This window comes from Coregonus clupeaformis, unplaced genomic scaffold (genome assembly GCF_020615455.1).
Source record: "Coregonus clupeaformis isolate EN_2021a unplaced genomic scaffold, ASM2061545v1 scaf0957, whole genome shotgun sequence".
NCBI classification, from domain to species: domain Eukaryota; kingdom Metazoa; phylum Chordata; class Actinopteri; order Salmoniformes; family Salmonidae; genus Coregonus; species Coregonus clupeaformis.
The window spans coordinates 12,995-34,844 of NW_025534411.1; the positions used below are offsets into that span (position 1 = coordinate 12,995).

Genomic DNA, 21,850 nt, shown 5'->3' on the forward strand with positions numbered 1-21,850 from the left:
ACTAAAGAGTCAGTGATACATGATATCTAGACTGGACATAGCCCCCTCCAGGTGTACTGATCCTAATAAACTAAAGAGTCAGTGATACATGATATCTAGACTGGACATAGCCTCCTCCAGGTGTACTGATCCTAATAAACTAAAGAGTCAGTGATACATGATATCTAGACTGGACATAGCCCCCCTCCAGGTGTACTGATCCTAATAAACTAAAGAGTCAGTGATACATGATATCTAGACTGGACATAGCCTTCTCCAGGTGTACTGATCCTAATAAACTAAAGAGTCAGTGATACATGATATCTAGACTGGACATAGCCCTCCAGGTGTACTGATCCTAATAAACTAAACTAAAGAGTCAGTGATACATGATATCTAGACTGGACATAGCCCTCTCAGGTGTACTGATCCTAATAAACTAAAGAGTCAGTGATACATGATATCTAGACTGGACGTAGCCCCCTCCAGGTGTACTGATCCTAATAAACTAAAGAGTCAGTGATACATGATATCTAGACTGGACATAAGCCCCCTCCAGGTGTACTGATCCTAATAAACTAAAGAGTCAGTGATACATGATATCTAGACTTGACATAGCCCCCTCCAGGTGTACTTGGATATTGATGAGAAATGGATTGAATTGCAGTTGTTGCTGCTGTTAATGAATAATAAAACATGACTAAGACAGTTCCTCTTGGCTGAACCCACGGACTGTATCTATTGGCTCTGAAACCATACCAGAGGTAGAGATGGATAACGGGAAATCTTACCTGTGAATGCTCCATCTGGAAGTTGTTGATCATCTGTGCGTATCGGCCCTTAGCTTTCATCAGAGCTTTGTGTGTCCCTGCCTCCTTAATCGTTCCACTCTCCAACACCAGTACCTCGTCACAGAACTCCAGATACTGACACACACAAAGACAGACAGACAGACACAGACAGACAGACAGACAGACAGACAGACAGACAGACAGACAGACAGACAGACAGACAGACAGACAGACAGACAGACAGACAGACAGACAGACAGACAGAGAGAGAGAGAGAGAGACAGACAGACAGACAGACAGACAGACAGACAGACAGACAGACAGACAGACAGACAGACAGACAGACAGACAGAGGGAGGGAGGCGCAGACAAAGGAGAATAGTAACGTTAATAATTGGAGGAGGGGAGAGAGGATATCCCTGTCGGTTCCTCTTTCTGTCACTTTGGATAGAATAAAAAACCCTTTTACATCCCCTTTGTGACCCACAACTTAGTCAACTGAAAAAACTCAAATAAATCTGAACCACAGAGAGAGAAAGGGAAAGGACAGCCAATATAGAAAGTTCTAGACTATATATACACCCTTCAACTTAGTGGATTCAGCTATAGACTATATATACACCCCTTCAACTTAGTGGATTCAGCTATAGACTATATATACACCTCTTCAACTTAGTGGATTCAGCTATAGACTATATATACACCCCTTCAACTTAGTGGATTCAGCTATAGACTATATATAAACCCCTTCAACTTAGTGGATTCAGCTATAGACTATATATACACCCCCTTCAACTTAGTGGATTCAGCTATAGACTATATATACACCCCTTCAACTTAGTGGATTCAGCTATAGACTATATATACACCCCTTCAACTTAGTGGATTCAGCTATAGACTATATATACACCCCTTCAACTTAGTGGATTCAGCTCAGCTATAGACTATATATACACCCCTTCAACTTAGTGGATTCAGCTATAGACTATATATACACCCCTTCAACTTAGTGGATTCAGCTATAGACTATATATACACCCCTTCAACTTAGTGGATTCAGCTATAGACTATATATACACCCCTTCAACTTAGTGGATTCAGCTATAGACTATATATACACCCCTTCAACTTAGTGGATTCAGCTATAGACTATATATACACCCCTTCAACTTAGTGGATTCAGCTATAGACTATATATACACCCCTTCAACTTAGTGGATTCAGCTATAGACTATATATACACCCCTTCAACTTAGTGGATTCAGCTATAGACTATATATACACCCCCTTCAACTTAGTGGATTCAGCTATAGACTATATATACACCCCCTTCAACTTAGTGGATTCAGCTATAGACTATATATACACCCCTTCAACTTAGTGGATTCAGCTATAGACTATATATACACCCCCTTCAACTTAGTGGATTCAGCTATAGACTATATATACACCCCTTCAACTTAGTGGATTCAGCTATAGACTATATATACACCCCTTCAACTTAGTGGATTCAGCTATAGACTATATATACACCCCTTCAACTTAGTGGATTCAGCTATAGACTATATATACACCCCTTCAACTTAGTGGATTCAGCTATAGACTATATATACACCCCTTCAACTTAGTGGATTCAGCTATAGACTATATATACACCCCTTCAACTTAGTGGATTCAGCTATAGACTATATATACACCCCTTCAACTTAGTGGATTCAGCTATAGACTATATATACACCCCATCAACTTAGTGGATTCAGCTATAGACTATATATACACCCCTTCAACTTAGTGGATTCAGCTATAGACTATATATACACCCCCTTCAACTTAGTGGATTCAGCTATAGACTATATATACACCCCTTCAACTTAGTGGATTCAGCTATAGACTATATATACACCCCTTCAACTTAGTGGATTCAGCTATAGACTATATATACACCCCTTCAACTTAGTGGATTCAGCTATAGACTATATATACACCTTCAACTTAGTGGATTCAGCTATAGACTATATATACACCCCTTCAACTTAGTGGATTCAGCTATAGACTATATATACACCCCTTCAGCTTAGTGGATTCAGCTAAAGACTATATATACACCCCTTCAACTTAGTGGATTCAGCTATAGACTATATATACACCCCTTCAACTTAGTGGATTCAGCTATAGACTATATATACACCCCTTCAACTTAGTGGATTCAGCTATAGACTATATATACACCCCTTCAACTTAGTGGATTCAGCTATAGACTATATATACACCCCTTCAACTTAGTGGATTCAGCTATAGACTATATATACACCCCTTCAACTTAGTGGATTCAGCTATAGACTATATATACACCCCTTCAACTTAGTGGATTCAGTTATAGACTATATATACACCCCTTCAATTTAGTGGATTCAGCTATAGACTATATATACACCCCTTCAACTTAGTGGATTCAGCTATAGACTATATATACACCCCTTCAATTTAGTGGATTCAGCTATTTCAGCCACACCCGTTGCTGACAGGTGTATAAAATCGAGCACACAACCATGCAATCTCCATAGACAAACATTGGCAGTAGAATGGCCTTACTGAAGAGCTCAGTGACTTTCAACGTGGCACCGCCACAGGATGCCACCTTTCCAACAAGTCAGTTCGTCACATTTCTGCCCTGCTAGAGCTGCCCCGGTCAACTGTAAGTGCTGTTATTGTGAAGTTGAAACGTCTAGGAGCAACAACGGCTCAGCCGCGAAGTGGTAGGCCACACAAGCTCACAGAACGGGACCGCCGAGTGCTGAAGCGCGTAAAAATAATCTGTCCTCGGTTGCAACACTCACTACCGAGTTTCAAACTGCCTCTGGAAGCAACGTCAGCACAACAACTGTTCGTCGGGAGCTTTATGAAATGGGTTTCCATGGCCGAGCAGCTGCACACAAGCCTAAGTTCACCATGCGCAATGCCAAGCATCGGCTGGAGTGGTGTAAAGCTCGCCACCATTGGACTCTGGAGCAGTGGTAACATGTTCTCTGGAGTGATGAATCACGCTTCACCATTTGGCAGTACGGACTAATCTGGGTTTGGCGGATGCCAGTAGAACGCTACCTGCCCCAATGCATTGTGCCAACTGTAAAGTTTGGTGGAGGAGGAATAATGGTCTGGGGCTGTTTTTCATGGTTCGGGCTAGGCCCCTTAGTTCCAGTGAAGGGAAATCTTAACGCTAGAGCATACAATTACATTCTAGATGATTCTGTGCTTCCAACTTTGTGGCAACCGTTTGGGGAAGGCCCTTTCCTGTTTCAGCATGACAATGCCCCCGTGCACAAAGCGAGGTCCATACAGAAATGGTTTGTCGAGATCGGTGTGGAAGAACTTGACTGGCCTGAACAGAGCCCTGACCTCAACCCCATCGAACACCTTTGGGATGAATTGGAACACAGATTGCGAGCCAGGCCTAATTGCCCAACATCAGGTGACCGACCTCACTAATGCTCGTAGCTGAATTGAAGCAAGTCCCCGCAGCAATGTTCCAACATCTAGTGGAAAGCCTTTCCAGAAGAGTGGAGGCTGTTATAGCAGCAAAGGGGGGGGACCAACTCCATATTAATGCCCATGATTTTGGAATGACATGTTCGAGGAGCAGGTGTCCACATACTTTTGGTAATGTGGTGTATATTGACGTGGGAAGCCGTTAACTGTTTGTTTTAAAACCCCAAAACGACCTCCTGTGAGTCCAGGTTAAACATTTACACGGCAGAGGAGGTACATGCTGTGTTTGCATGACTGGGCGACAAAGAGAACACTTGTTAACTTTGACGGTGCACTCTCTTCTACTGCAGTGGTGGACATGGGGAGGGATGCCCAGGCCATTTACAATAAGCAGTGACAGGGATAGGGACAAGTAACGTGTGTTATGGGTACTCCTTAGGAAGAGGCCTGGGAAACAAGATGGCGCTGCAGTGGATAGCAGCCATTTTACAATTTTGTGTTTTTGTGGGTTTTTTTTACACTGATCTTTACTTTTTTTGTACATTATGTTTCCGCCATCATTTCCTATGACCGAAAACAGCTTCTGGAGATCACAACAGAGATCACTAACCTCGATTTGGATGACAATCTCTATTTCAACGAGTCAGCAGCTCTAGACGTTCTGCATAATCTGGACCAGGCCTTAAATCAGCAGCTCAGGACGTTCTGCATAATCTGAACCAGGCCCTATTCCCCAGGACTCGAAAGAGGAAGCGACGGCACAAAAGAGGCAGACGAGCCGGCATCCTGACTATCCTCTGTGGTGTTTGTTGAGTCTCTCTGGGGAGGGGTAAAGGACGTGTGATACTAGACGGTGCTACTATCCTCTGTGGTGTTTGTTGAGTCTCTCTGGGGAGGGGTAAAGGACTTGTGATACTAGACGGTGCTACTATCCTCTGTGGTGTTTGTTGAGTCTCTCTGGGGAGGGGTAAAGGACTTGTGATACTAGACAGTGCTACTATCCTATGTGGTGTTTGTTGAGTCTCTCTGGGGAGGGGTAAAGGACGTGTGATACTAGACGGTGCTACTATCCTCTGTGGTGTTTGTTGAGTCTCTCTGGGGAGGGGTAAAGGACTTGTGATACTAGACGGTGCTACACTGACACTATGGAGTATTGTATGTAGGCCAGTGACCAAATAATCTCAATTTTATCCATTTTAAATTCAGGCTGTAACTGCAAAATGTGAAAAAAGTCAAGGGGTGTGAATACTTTCTGGAGGCACTGTAAATAGTTAACCAAATACTGTATTTACCCGGACTATCTGCACTGACCCTTTTTGCACTAACTCTTTTGACTCATCACATACGCTGCTGCTACAGTTTATTATCTATCCTGTTGCCTAGTCACTTTACCCCTACCTACAGTATACTGCTGCTACTGTCTATTATCTATCCTGTTGTCTAGTCACTTTACCCCTACCTACAGTATACTGCTGCTACTGTCTATTATCTATCCTGTTGCCTAGTCACTTTACCCCTACCTACAGTATCCTGCTGCTACTGTCTATTATCTATCCTGTTGTCTAGTCCCTTTACCCCTACCTATAGTGTACTTGCACTATCTACCTTAGCTATCCTGTCCTGCACGTCACTCGTACCGCTACCATATGTACATATCTACCTCAGCTACCTTGTACCCCTGCACATGGACTCTGTACTGGTATCCCGTGTATATAGCCATGTTATTACCTGGTACCCCTGCACATTGACTCAGTACTGGTACCCAGTGTATATAGCCATGTTATCATTGACTCAGTACTGGTACCCAGTGTATATAGCCAAGTTATTACCTGGTACCCCTGCACATCAACTAAGTACTGGTACCCTGTGTATATAGCCAAGTTATTACCTGGTACCCCTGCACATTGACTCAGTACTGGTACCCCGTGTATATAGCCAAGTTATTACCTGGTACCCCTGCACATGGACTCTGTACTGGTATCCCGTGTATATAGCCATGTTATTACCTGGTACCCCTGCACATTGACTCACTGCACATTGACTCAGTACTGGTACCCAGTGTATAAAGCCAAGTTATCGTTACTCATTGTGTATATGTTACTTGTGTTATAATTTTTTCTATAATTTTTCTCTCTTTCTCTCTGCATTGTTGGAAAGGGCCGGTCAGTAAGCATTTCACTGTTAGTCTACACCTGTTGTTTACGAAGCATGTGACAAATACATGTTATTTTATTTTATTTGTTCTCTAGCTGTTGTTAGGGTGTTTCTGATGGGGTTGTAAATTTCTAGATTTTCTTCTCCCTGTTTTTCAGATATCCTGGTTGGAGGATTCCCAGTTGGAGGATTCCCAGTTGGAGGATTCCCAGTTGGAGGATTCCCAGTTGGAGGATTCCCAGTTGAAGGATTCCCAGTTGGAGGATTCCCAGTTGGAGGATTCCCAGTTGGAGGATTCCCAGTTGGAGGATTCCCAGTTGGAGGATTCCCAGTTGGAGGATTCCCAGTTGGAGGATTCCCAGTTGAAGGATTCCCAGTTGAAGGATTCCCAGTTGAAGGATTCCCAGTTGGAGGATTCCCAGTTGGAGGATTCCCAGTTGGAGGATTCCCAGTTGAAGGATTCCCAGTTGAAGGATTCCCAGTTGGAGGATTCCCAGTTGAAGGATTCCCAGTTGGAGGATTCCCAGTTGAAGGATTCCCAGTTGGAGGATTCCCAGTTGGAGGATTCCCAGTTGGAGGATTCCCAGTTGAAGGATTCCCAGTTGGAGGATTCCCAGTTGGAGGATTCCCAGTTGGAGGATTCCCAGTTGGAGGATTCCCAGTTGGAGGATTCCCAGTTGAAGGATTCCCAGTTGAAGGATTCCCAGTTGGAGGATTCCCAGTTGAAGGATTCCCAGTTGGAGGATTCCCAGTTGGAGGATTCCCAGATGAAGGATTCCCAGTTGAAGGATTCCCAGTTGAAGGATTCCCAGTTGGAGGATTCCCAGTTGGAGGATTCCCAGTTGGAGGATTCCCAGTTGAAGGATTCCCAGTTGGAGGATTCCCAGTTGGAGGATTCCCAGTTGGAGGATTCCCAGTTGAAGGATTCCCAGTTGAAGGATTCCCAGTTGGAGGATTCCCAGTTGGAGGATTCCCAGTTGGAGGATTCCCAGTTGGAGGATTCCCAGTTGAAGGATTCCCAGTTGGAGGATTCCCAGTTGGAGGATTCCCAGTTGGAGGATTCCCAGTTGGAGGATTCCCAGTTGGAGGATTCCCAGTTGGAGGATTCCCAGTTGGAGGATTCCCAGTTGGAGGATTCCCAGTTGGAGGATTCCCAGTTGGAGGATTCCCAGTTGGAGGATTCCCAGTTGGAGGATTCCCAGTTGAAGGATTCCCAGTTGGAGGATTCCCAGTTGGAGGATTCCCAGTTGGAGGATTCCCAGTTGGAGGATTCCCAGTTGAAGGATTCCCAGTTGAAGGATTCCCAGTTGGAGGATTCCCAGTTGGAGGATTCCCAGTTGGAGGATTCCCAGTTGGAGGATTCCCAGTTGGAGGATTCCCAGTTGAAGGATTCCCAGTTGGAGGATTCCCAGTTGGAGGATTCCCAGTTGGAGGATTCCCAGTTGGAGGATTCCCAGTTGGAGGATTCCCAGTTGAAGGATTCCCAGTTGAAGGATTCCCAGTTGGAGGATTCCCAGTTGAAGGATTCCCAGTTGGAGGATTCCCAGTTGGAGGATTCCCAGTTGGAGGATTCCCAGTTGGAGGATTCCCAGTTGGAGGATTCCCAGTTGGAGGATTCCCAGTTGAAGGATTCCCAGTTGGAGGATTCCCAGTTGGAGGATTCCCAGTTGAAGGATTCCCAGTTGAAGGATTCCCAGTTGGAGGATTCCCAGTTGGAGGATTCCCAGTTGAAGGATTCCCAGTTGGAGGATTCCCAGTTGAAGGATTCCCATTCCCTTTTCCCTCCTATATTCAGAGAATCCTCCAGCCAGGAACTGTGAAAAATCTGGGAACTCTGGAAAAGTTTTGCAACCCTAGTTCCTGAACACACCATGAATATACTCAGAGGGAGAAGGCTACAGGTCTTTAGATTATAAGAGAAAGATGCAATAAATACTGTATATTCCTAAATTAGTGAGATAATCAGGAAAACTGACATACTGTATTTGAGTGTTCAACCAAACTGTAAGCTCATAACCACCCGTCACTCTCTACCTGTAGTTGATGGGTGACCAGGATGATACTCTTCCCCTTCAGTGTCTTCTTGATGCACTCCTCGAAGATGTGTTTCCCTACGTGGGCGTCCACGGCAGACAGAGGGTCGTCCAGCAGGAAGATGTCTTTGTTGGAGTAGACCGCTCTGGCCAGACTGATCCTCTGCTTCTGACCGCCAGACAGGTTCAGGCCTCGCTCTCCTATCTACAGAACAGAACCAGCAATACAACCCAGTCAGTACAGGTTCAGGCCTCGCTCTCCTATCTACAGAACAGAACCAGCAATACAACCCAGTCAGTACAGGTTCAGGCCTCGCTCTCCTATCTACAGAACAGAACCAGCAATACAACCCAGTCAGTACAGGTTCAGGCCTCGCTCTCCTATCTACAGAACAGAACCAGCAATACAACCCAGTCAGTACAGGTTCAGGCCTCGCTCTCCTATCTGCAGAACAGAACCAGCAATACAACCCAGTCAGTACAGGTTCAGGCCTCGCTCTCCTATCTACAGAACAGAACCAGCAATACAACCCAGTCAGTACAGGTTCAGGCCTCGCTCTCCTATCTGCAGAACAGAACCAGCAATACAACCCAGTCAGTACAGGTTCAGGCCTCGCTCTCCTATCTGCAGAACAGAACCAGCAATACAACCCAGTCAGTACAGGTTCAGGCCTCGCTCTCCTATCTGCAGAACAGAACCAGCAATACAACCCAGTCAGTACAGGTTCAGGCCTCGCTCTCCTATCTGCAGAACAGAACCAGCAATACAACCCAGTCAGTACAGGTTCAGGCCTCGCTCTCCTATCTACAGAACAGAACCAGCAATACAACCCAGTCAGTACAGGTTCAGGCCTCGCTCTCCTATCTGCAGAACAGAACCAGCAATACAACCCAGTCAGTACAGGTTCAGGCCTCGCTCTCCTATCTACAGAACAGAACCAGCAATACAACCCAGTCAGTACAGGTTCAGGCCTCGCTCTCCTATCTGCAGAACAGAACCAGCAATACAACCCAGTCAGTACAGGTTCAGGCCTCGCTCTCCTATCTACAGAACAGAACCAGCAATACAACCCAGTCAGTACAGGTTCAGGCCTCGCTCTCCTATCTACAGAACAGAACCAGCAATACAACCCAGTCAGTACAGGTTCAGGCCTCGCTCTCCTATCTGCAGAACAGAACCAGCAATACAACCCAGTCAGTACAGGTTCAGGCCTCGCTCTCCTATCTGCAGAACAGAACCAGCAATACAACCCAGTCAGTACAGGTTCAGGCCTCGCTCTCCTATCTACAGAACAGAACCAGCAATACAACCCAGTCAGTACAGGTTCAGGCCTCGCTCTCCTATCTGCAGAACAGAACCAGCAATACAACCCAGTCAGTACAGGTTCAGGCCTCGCTCTCCTATCTGCAGAACAGAACCAGCAATACAACCCAGTCAGTACAGGTTCAGGCCTCGCTCTCCTATCTGCAGAACAGAACCAGCAATACAACCCAGTCAGTACAGGTTCAGGCCTCGCTCTCCTATCTGCAGAACAGAACCAGCAATACAACCCAGTCAGTACAGGTTCAGGCCTCGCTCTCCTATCTACAGAACAGAACCAGCAATACAACCCAGTCAGTACAGGTTCAGGCCTCGCTCTCCTATCTGCAGAACAGAACCAGCAATACAACCCAGTCAGTACAGGTTCAGGCCTCGCTCTCCTATCTGCAGAACAGAACCAGCAATACAACCCAGTCAGTACAGGTTCAGGCCTCGCTCTCCTATCTGCAGAACAGAACCAGCAATACAACCCAGTCAGTACAGGTTCAGGCCTCGCTCTCCTATCTGCAGAACAGAACCAGCAATACAACCCAGTCAGTACAGGTTCAGGCCTCGCTCTCCTATCTGCAGAACAGAACCAGCAATACAACCCAGTCAGTACAGGTTCAGGCCTCGCTCTCCTATCTGCAGAACAGAACCAGCAATACAACCCAGTCAGTACAGGTTCAGGCCTCGCTCTCCTATCTGCAGAACAGAACCAGCAATACAACCCAGTCAGTACAGGTTCAGGCCTCGCTCTCCTATCTGCAGAACAGAACCAGCAATACAACCCAGTCAGTACAGGTTCAGGCCTCGCTCTCCTATCTGCAGAACAGAACCAGCAATACAACCCAGTCAGTACAGGTTCAGGCCTCGCTCTCCTATCTGCAGAACAGAACCAGCAATACAACCCAGTCAGTACAGGTTCAGGCCTCGCTCTCCTATCTGCAGAACAGAACCAGCAATACAACCCAGTCAGTACAGGTTCAGGCCTCGCTCTCCTATCTGCAGAACAGAACCAGCAATACAACCCAGTCAGTACAGGTTCAGGCCTCGCTCTCCTATCTACAGAACAGAACCAGCAATACAACCCAGTCAGTACAGGTTCAGGCCTCGCTCTCCTATCTACAGAACAGAACCAGCAATACAACCCAGTCAGTACAGGTTCAGGCCTCGCTCTCCTATCTGCAGAACAGAACCAGCAATACAACCCAGTCAGTACAGGTTCAGGCCTCGCTCTCCTATCTACAGAACAGAACCAGCAATACAACCCAGTCAGTACAGGTTCAGGCCTCGCTCTCCTATCTGCAGAACAGAACCAGCAATACAACCCAGTCAGTACAGGTTCAGGCATCGCTCTCCTATCTACAGAACAGAACCAGCAATACAACCCAGTCAGTACAGGTTCAGGCCTCGCTCTCCTATCTGCAGAACAGAACCAGCAATACAACCCAGTCAGTACAGGTTCAGACATCGCTCTCCTATCTGCAGAACAGAACCAGCAATACAACCCAGTCAGTACAGGTTCAGACATCGCTCTCCTATCTGCAGAACAGAACCAGCAATACAACCCAGTCAGTACAGTACAGGTTCAGGCCTCGCTCTCCTATCTACAGAACAGAACCAGCAATACAACCCAGTCAGTACAGGTTCAGACATCACTCACCTATCTACAGGACCTCACCTTCGGAAAGTATTCAGACCCCTTGACTTTTTCCACATTTTGTTACGTTACAGCCTTATTCTAAAATTGATGAAATATTATTTTTTTCTCATCAATCTACACACAATACCCCATAACGACAAAGCAAAAATAGTTTTTTAGAAATCTTTGCAAATGTATTAAAAATTAAAAACAGAAATACCTTATTTACATAAGTATTCAGACCCTTTGCTATGAGACTCGAAATTGAGCTCAGGTGCATCCTGTTTCCATTGATCATCCTTGAGATGTTTCTACAACTTGATTGGAGTCCACCTGTGGTAAATTCAATTGATTGGGCATGATTTGGAAAGGCACACACCTGTCTATATAAGGTCCCACAGTTGACAGTACATGGCAGAACAAAAACCAAGCCATGAGGTCGAAGGAATTGTCCGTAGAGCTCCGAGACAGGATTGTGTCGAAGCACAGATCTGGGAAAGGGTACCAAAACATTTCTGCAGCATTGAAGGTCCCCAAGAACACAGTGGCCTCCATCATTCTGAAATGGAAGAAGTTTGGAACCACCAAGACTCTTCCTAGAGCTGGCCGCCCGGCCAAAGTGAGCAATCGGGGTAGAAGGGCTTTGGTCAGGGAGGTGACCAAGAACCTGATGGTCACTCTGACAGAGCTCCAGAGTTCCTCTGTGGAGATGGGAGAACCTTCCAGAAGGACAACCATCTCTGCAGCACTCCACCAATCAGGCCTTTATGGTAGAGTGGCCAGAAGGAAGCCACTCCTCAGTAAAAGGCACATGACAGCCCGCTTGGACTTTGCCAAAAGGCACCTAAAGGACACTAACACCATGAGAAACAAGATTCTCTGGTCTGATGAAACCAAGATTGAACTCTTTGGCCTGACTGCCAAGTGTCACGTCTGGAGGAAACCTGGCACCATCCCTACGGTGAAGCATGGTGGTGGCAGCATCATGCTGTGGGGATGTTTTTCAGCGGCAGGGACTGGGAGACTAGTCAGGATCGAGGGAAAGATGAACGGAGCAAAGTACAGAGAGATCCTTGATGAAAACCTGCTCCAGAGCGCTCAGTACCTCAGACTGGGGCAAAGGTTCACCTTCCAACAGGATAACGACCCTAAGCACACAGCCAAGACAACGCAGGAGTGGCTTCGGGACAAGTCTCTGAATTTCCTTGAGTGGCCCAGCCAGAGCCCGGACTTGAACCCGATCGAACATCTCTGGAGAGACCTGAAAATAGCTGTGCAGCGACGCTCCCCATCCAACCTGACAGAGCTTGAGAGGATCTGCAGAGAGGAATGGGAGAATCTCCCCAAATACAGGTGTGCCAAGCTTGTAGCGTCATACTCAAGAAGACTCGAGGCTGTAATCGCTGCCAAAGGTGCTTCAACAAAGTACTGAGTAAAGGGTCTGAATACTTATGTAAATGTAATATTTCCGTTTTTTATTGTTAATACATGTGGAAAAAAATTCTAAAAACCTTTGCTTTGTCATTATGGGGTATTGTGTGTAGATTGATGAGGGGGGAAAATAACCATTTAATAAATTTTAGAATAAGGCTGTAAAGTAACAAAATGTGGAAAAAGTCAAGGGGTCTGAATACTTTCCGAATGCACTGTATAACCAGGGTCGCAGGTAGCTTAGTGGGTAAGAGCGTTGTGCCAGTAACCGAAAGGTCGCTGGTTCTAATCCCAGAGCCGACTAGGTGAAAAATCTGTCGATGTGCCCTTAAGCAAGGCACTTAACCCTAATTGCTCCTGTAAGTCGCTCTGGATAAGAGCGTCTGCTAAATGACTAAAATGTAAAATGTACAAAAATGTAAAATAATACAGTTAGACAAGCTCTACAGAAAAAACCCAGTCAGTACCGTCCATGTCTGGTGCCCTGTTCACCTGTCTATGAAAGTCAAAAGACATTCTGAGCTCTAGCTTCAAATGAAAGACTCAAAACCTGGATATCTGTGAGCCCTTACCTCAGTTTGGTCCCCATAGGGAAGAACAGCCAGATCTGGTGTCAGGCTACAGGCACTGATCACTCTCCTATATCTTTACGAAAGACAAAAAACAGGCAATAATATTGAAGACACTTAATTCAGGAGAACAACATGGATTATCAGGGATTCATTCAGGATAACAACATGGGTTATCAGAGATTCATTCAGGAGAACAACATGTGTTATCAGGGATTCATTCAGGAGAACAACATGGGTTATCAGGGATTCATTCAGGAGAACAACATGTGTTATCAGGGATTCATTCAGGAGAACAACATGGGTTATCAGGGATTCATTCAGGAGAACAACATGTGTTATCAGGGATTCATTCAGGATAACAACATGGGTTATCAGAGATTCATTCAGGAGAACAACATGTGTTATCAGGGATTCATTCAGGAGAACAACATGGGTTATCAGGGATTCATTCAGGAGAACAACATGTGTTATCAGGGATTCATTCAGGAGAACAACATGGGTTATCAGGGATTCATTCAGGAGAACAACATGGGTTATCAGGGATTCATTCAGGAGAACAACATGGGTTAAGATACTAAAACACCTGATAGTCCTGTGGAATTACTGAGGTGCAATGTCCTGGATTGTACACTATCTACTAGATGTACTACAAGAGGACATATAGTATTTATCTGGCCAGGGCTGGGCTGGGCTGGGTCAGGCCCCATGGGGTAAACTGAGGACACACTTCCTCTACAGTTACTGATAGACCTCTACTCTGTTCCTGACAAGAGCTCTGACAATCTTTCACCCGATTACATAACACACGGTCATATAGTAGTCTGAAGCAGGCCAGGTCCATAAACCACTGTCTCCTAGAGATACTGCTTTAGGGAGCTTGTTAAAGAGGTAAGTTTGTTAGACCAATGAAAAGATTGAGATCCTTAGATGACCACAATGTCTTTATTGTCATGGAACGCCCTCTACCTGGAGTGAACCCAGTTACAGATTCTGTACATAATGTATTGATATTCACCTGGCAGGTAAAGGTGAACAGACCATAGTAACATCACCTTTAGCAGACGCTCTTATCCAGAGCAACTTACAGGAGCAATTAGGGTTAAGTGCCTTGCTCAAGGGCACATCGACAGATTTTTCACCTAGTCAGCTCTGGGATTAGAACCAGCGACCTTTCGGTTACTGGCACTACACTCTTACCCACTAAGCTACCTGCCTCCCATATTACCTGGTCAGGTAAAGTCAAGGAGAACAGACCATAGTAACATTACCTGGCCAGGTAAAACAGGTGAACAGACCATAGTAACATTACCTGGCCAGGTAAAACTGATGAACAGACCATAGTAACATTACCTGGTCAGGTAAAACAGGTGAACAGACCATAGTAACATTACCTGGCCAGGTAAAACAGATGAACAGACCATAGTAACATTACCTGGCCAGGTAAAACAGGTGAACAGACCATAGTAACATTACCTGGCCAGGTAAAACAGATGAACAGACCATAGTAACATTACCTGGCCAGGTAAAACAGATGAACAGACCATAGTAACATTACCTGGTCAGGTAAAACAGATGAACAGACCATAGTAACATTACCTGGCCAGGTAAAACAAGATGAACAGACCATAGTAACATTACCTGGCCAGGTAAAACAGATGAACAGACCATAGTAACATTACCTGGCCAGGTAAAACAGATGAACAGACCATAGTAACATTACCTGGCCAGGTAAAACAGATGAACAGACCATAGTAACATTACCTGGCCAGGTAAAACAGATGAACAGACCATAGTAACATTACCTGGCCAGGTAAAACAAGATGAACAGACCATAGTAACATTACCTGGCCAGGTAAAACAGATGAACAGACCATAGTAACATTACCTGGCCAGGTAAAACAGATGAACAGACCATAGTAACATTACCTGGCCAGGTAAAACAGATGAACAGACCATAGTAACATACCTGGCCAGGTAAAACAGACGAACAGACCATAGTAACATTACCTGGCCAGGTAAAACAGATGAACAGACCATAGTAACATTACCTGGCCAGGTAAAACAGATGAACAGACCATAGTAACATTACCTGGCAAGGTTAAACAGATGAACAGACCATAGTAACATTACCTGGTCAGGTAAAACAGATGAACAGACCATAGTAACATTACCTGGCCAGGTAAAACAGATGAACAGACCATAGTAACATTACCTGGTCAGGTAAAACAGATGAACAGACCATAGTAACATTACCTGGCCAGGTAAAACAGATGAACAGACCATAGTAACATTACCTGGCCAGGTAAAACAGACGAACAGACCATAGTAACATTACCTGGCCAGGTAAAACAGATGAACAGACCATAGTAACATTACCTGGCCAGGTAAAACAGATGAACAGACCATAGTAACATTACCTGGCAAGGTTAAACAGATGAACAGACCATAGTAACATTACCTGGTCAGGTAAAACAGATGAACAGACCATAGTAACATTACCTGGCCAGGTAAAACAGATGAACAGACCATAGTAACATTACCTGGTCAGGTAAAACAGATGAACAGACCATAGTAACATTACCTGGCCAGGTAAAACAGATGAACAGACCATAGTAACATTACCTGGCCAGGTAAAACAGATGAACAGACCATAGTAACGTTACCTGGCCAGGTAAAACAGATGAACAGACCATAGTAACATTACCTGGTCTGGTTGAAGGGTTCTCCCATCAAGATGTTGTCTCGTACCGTACCGTGGAAGATCCAGGCCTGCTGGGAAACGTAGGCAAACGCTCCGTCTGCTGTGACCAAACCCTGCTGCAGGTGCATCTTGGGTAGGGAGCACATCATATATCATATTCAGATGTTGTGATGTACATCAAGCAACACAAAACATTATTTAATACCGTTGTTTTTTGGATGAATCTTTGGACGGGACAATTCGTTTTTACGATGTCTGCCAATTTTCATTTATTCTATGTGCATGTATTGTTTATATATTTGAGCCTTTAACTGATAAATGGTAACAAACACTTTCAACCAACCTGTTCTAAGATGCTTGATATCAGCGATGTCTTCCCGCTTCCCACGTTGCCACAGATACCAAGCAGGTTTCCCTAAAAAGTCAAACAGTCATCAGTAATCAATCATCTAATACCAGACTCTTCTAACCCCATCTAACTCTGACCCCTGTTAACCCCATCTAACTCTGACCCCTGTTAACCCCATCTAACTCTGACCCCTGTTAACCCCATCTAACTCTGACCCCTGTTAACCCCATCTAACTCTGACCCCTGTTAACCCCATCTAACTCTGACCCCTGTTAACCCCATCTAACTCTGACCCCTGTTAACCCCATCTAACTCTGACCCCTGTTAACCCCATCTAACTCTGACCCCTGTTAACCCCATCTAACTCTGACCCCTGTTAACCCCATCTAACTCTGACCCCTGTTAACCCCATCTAACTCTGACCCCTGTTAACCCCATCTAACTCTGACCCCTGTTAACCCCATCTAACTCTGACCCCTGTTAACCCCATCTAACTCTGACCCGTTAACCCCATCTAACTCTGACCCCTGTTAACCCCATCTAACTCTGACCCCTGTTAACCCCATCTAACTCTGACCCCTGTTAACCCCATCTAACTCTGACCCCTGTTAACCCCATCTAACTCTGACCCCTGTTAACCCCATCTAACTCTGACCCCTGTTAACCCCATCTAACTCTGACCCCTGTTAACCCCATCTAACTCTGACCCCGGTTAACCCCCTCTAACTCTGACCCCTGTTAACCCCATCTAACTCTGACCCCTGTTAACCCCATCTAACTCTGACCCCTGTTAACCCCATCTAACTCTGACCCCTGTTAACCCCATCTAACTCTGACCCCTGTTAACCCCATCTAACTCTGACCCCTGTGAACCCCATCTAACTCTGACCCCTGTTAACCCCATCTAACTCTGACCCCTGTTAACCCCATCTAACTCTGACCCCTGTTAACCCCATCTAACTGACCCCTGTTAACCCCATCTAACTCTGACCCCGGTTAACCCCATCTAACTCTGATCCCTGCTTATCCCACCTAATTTTGACCCCTGTTAACCCCATCTAACTCTGACCCCTGTTAACCCCATCTAACTCTGACCCCGGTTAACCCCATCTAACTCTGATCCCTGTTAACCCCATCTAACTGACCCCTGTTAACCCCATCTAACTCTGACCCCGGTTAACCCCATCTAACTCTGATCCCTGTTAACCCCATCTAACTGACCCCTGTTAACCCCATCTAACTCTGACCCCGGTTAACCCCATCTAACTCTGATCCCTGCTTATCCCACCTAATTTTGACCCTGCTTACCCCATCGAACTCCATTTAACTCTGACCCCTGCTCACCCCATCTAACCCCAGATAACTCTAGTAACTTTCCCAAAATTCCGGATATCCTGCTTATTCCCTGATGTTTCTAGGAATCTTCCAACTGGGATGAATGAAAAACCTGAGAATTTTGGAAGATTTACTGAAATGTTGCTTCCCTAAACCCAAGCTAATCCAGCCCCCGACCTATCCCCTCTAACCCAATCAAAACCCCCTATATAACCTAAACCCTACCAGCACCTACCTTAGGCAGGTTAAAGGAGATGTTTCTCAGGGTGGGCATGACCTCGGTCTTGCCCGGTGTGTGAGTCCCATTCTGGCCCTGTGGTTCCACCTTGCCTCCCTTCAGAGAGGATGTGGTGTTTGGTGCTGTAGTGGTAGTCTGTTCTTCAGGCCTGGCCCAGGTGAATGTTGCCTTCTCCATGACCAGGGCCGAGAGGGACCCATGTCTCTGGACCAGGTACGACTCCGGGTTCTGTGTCATCAGCAGTTTCTACACACACACACACACACACACATACAGAGTATACAAACACACACACAGTAAACACACAGAGCTTATCTTCATGTTATAAACAGACTAATAACAGAAAACGATATATGTGCTTCATGACCTTCAGTAAGTGGATGAAGTTGTTGATTACCAATGTTTAAAGGAGAGGAGAGGAGTCTCACCTTTAGCCGGGCTAGCGATACCTGTCCCTCAGCTAGGGCTTTGACAGAGAACGGCAGCAAACCCAGGGAGAACCGCATGGAGTTAAAGATGGCGATGATGGTAAAAGCCTGGTAAAAACAAGATGGTAGTGATGGTAACAGCCTGGTAAAAACAAGATGGTAGTGATGGTAAAAGCCTGGTAAAAACAAGATGGTAGTGATGGTAACAGCCTGGTAAAAACAAGATGGTAGTGATGGCAACAGTCTGGTAAAAACAAGATGGTAATGATGGTAACAGCCTGGTAAAAACAAGATGGTAATGATGGTAAAAGCCTGGTAAAAACAAGATGGTAGTGATGGTAACAGCCTGGTAAAAACAAGATGGTAGTGATGGTAACAGTCTGGTAAAAACAAGATGGTAATGATGGTAACAGCCTGGTAAAAACAAGATGGTAGTGATGGTAACAGTCTGGTAAAAACAAGATGGTAATGATGGTAACAGCCTGGTAAAAACAAGATGGTAGTGATGGTAACAGCCTGGTAAAAACAAGATGGTAATGATGGTAACAGCCTGGTAAAAACAAGATGGTAGTGATGGTAACAGCCTGGTAAAAACAAGATGGTAGTGATGGTAACAGCCTGGTAAAAACAAGATGGTAATGATGGTAACAGCCTGGTAAAAACAAGATAGTAATGATGGTAACAGCCTGGTAAAAACAAGATGGTAATGATGGTAACAGCCTGGTAAAAACAAGATGGTAATGATGGTAACAGCCTGGTAAAAACAAGATGGTAATGATGGTAACAGCCTGGTAAAAACAAGATGGTAATATGGTAACAGCCTGGTAAAAACACAGTAAGAGACATGACTTTAAAGTACAGTACACACCACAAGACGGTTAGCCCTCTGAGCTAAAGGCCTTTCATTAGGTACTACTCACAGCTGACTATGTTAGCCCTCTGAGCTAAAGGCCTTTCATTAGATACTACTCACAGCGGACTATGTTAGCCTGCTGAGCTAAAGGCCTTTCATTAGGTACTACTCACAGCTGACTATGTTAGCCCTCTGAGCTAAAGCCTAGGCATTAGGTACTACTCACATCGGACTATGTTAGCCTGCTGAGCTAAAGCCTAGGCATTAGGTACCACTCACTGCTGACTATGTTAGCCTGCTGAGCTAAAGACTAGGCATTACGTACTACTCACAGCTGACTATGTTAGCCCTCTGAGCTAAAAACTAGGCACTACTCACAGCTGACTATGTTAGCCCTCTGAGCTAAAGACTAGGCACTACTCACAGCTGACTATGTTAGCCCTCTGAGCTAAAGACTAGGCACTACTCACAGCGGACTATGTTAGCCCTCTGAGCTAAAGGCCTTTCATTAGGTACTACTCACTGCTGACTATGTTAGCCTGCTGAGCTAAAGCCTAGGCATTAGGTACTACTCACAGCTGACTAATATGTTATTAGGACTATGCATTAGGTATACTACTGACTATGACTAGACTATGTTAGCCCTATGAGCTAAAGACTATAGGCATTAGATACTACTCACTTCAGAGGTGATGAGGGGCAGGCCCAGCAGGGTGTTAGGACTAGGGATTAGGACTAGGGATTAGGACTAGGTATTAGGACTAGGGAGTGGGACTAGGTATTAGGACTAGGGAGTAGGACTAGGTATTAGGACTAGGGAGTAGGACTAGGGATTAGGACTAGGGATTAGGACTACATTCACATTTACATTTACGTCATTTAGCAGACGCTCTTATCCAGAGCGACTTACAAATTGGTGCATTCACCTTATAGCCAGTGGGATAACCACTTTACAATATGTTTTTTTTGGGGGGGGGTTGAAGGATTACTTTATCCTATCCCAGGTATTCCTTAAAGAGGTGGGGTTTCAAGTGTCTCCGGAAGGTGGTGAGTGACTCCGCTGTCCTGGCGTCGTGAGGGAGCTTGTTCCACCATTGGGGTGCCAGAGCAGCGAACAGTTTTGACTGGGCTGAGCGGGAACTGTGCTTCCGTAGAGGTAGGGGGGCCAGCAGGCCAGAGGTGGATGAACGCAATGCCCTCGTTTGGGTGTAGGGACTGATCTAGGGATTAGGACTAGGGATTAGGTATACTACTCACTTCAGAGGTGCCGAGGGGCAGACCCAGCAGGGTGTGGACTACGAAGGTGAGGATGGTTGCCAGGGTGGGGATGATGGTTGTGATGGAGGAGTTAATACTCTGGGTGTAGCCGGCCGTCTCCAGCAGCTGCTTCTCATTCTTCCTGATGTCTGATGGGGAAACACAGGAGGGCAGATATGGTCTGCGTCCCAAATTTACATTTTACATTACATTTTACATCATTTAGCAGACGCTCTTATCCAGAGCGATTTACAGGAGCAATTAGGGTTAAGTGCCTTGCTCAAGGGCACATCGACACATTTTTCACCTAGCGTGCTCGGGGATTAGAACCAGCGACCTTTCGGTTACTGGCCCAACGCTCTTAACCACTAAGCTACCTGCCTCCCAAATGGCACCCTATTCCCTTTATAGTGCACTACGTACAAACACACATGGAGTTCACACTGTATCTGTGTGCACGGCACTCTAATAAACAGAGTATTAATAACAGATGTTCTACCAAATGTTATAATAATATACTAGCATGTACTGTGTATATATAATACATATATCATAATATGTACTGTGTATATATAATACATATATCATAATATGTACTGTGTATATATAATACATATATCATAATATGTACTGTGTATATATAATACATATATAATAATATGTACTGTGTATATATAATACATATATAATAATATGTACTGTGTATATATAATACGTATATAATAATATGTACTGTGTATATATAATACATATATCATAATATGTACTGTGTATATATAATACGTATATAATAATATGTACTGTGTATATATAATACATATATCATAATATGTACTGTGTATATATAATACATATATCATAATATGTACTGTGTATATATAATACGTATATCATAATATGTACTGTGTATATATAATACATATATCATAATATGTACTGTGTATATATAATACATATATAATAATATGTACTGTGTATATATAATATGTATATAATAATATGTACTGTGTATATATAATACATATATCATAATATGTACTGTGTATATATAATACATATATCATAATATGTACTGTGTATATATAATACATATATCATAATATGTACTGTTTATATATAATAAATATATAATAATATGTACTGTGCCTATAGAAAGTCTACACCCCCTCAAACCTTTTTTCCCCAATTTTTCTGCCTTCACATTACACTTCCAGTCAAAAGTTTGGACACACCTCCTCATTCAAGGGTTTTTCTTAATTTTAAACTATTTTTTACATTGTAGAATAATAGTGAAGACA

General features: G+C 44.6%; 1 protein-coding gene across 1 annotated transcript in view; it reads right to left on the reverse strand.

The window, feature by feature from the left end:
* LOC121548377 (ATP-binding cassette sub-family C member 12-like) overlaps positions 1-21,850 on the reverse strand; it is a gene marked incomplete at its 3' end in the record, with an annotated part of 63,994 nt that overhangs the window by 12,694 nt on the left and 29,450 nt on the right. The window contains 8 exon segments of the mRNA XM_045217182.1: positions 771-905; positions 8,445-8,648; positions 13,392-13,464; positions 16,096-16,220; positions 16,436-16,507; positions 18,012-18,260; positions 18,443-18,550; positions 20,553-20,701. Of these exon segments, the coding sequence (XP_045073117.1) occupies positions 771-905; positions 8,445-8,648; positions 13,392-13,464; positions 16,096-16,220; positions 16,436-16,507; positions 18,012-18,260; positions 18,443-18,550; positions 20,553-20,701 (1,115 nt within the window).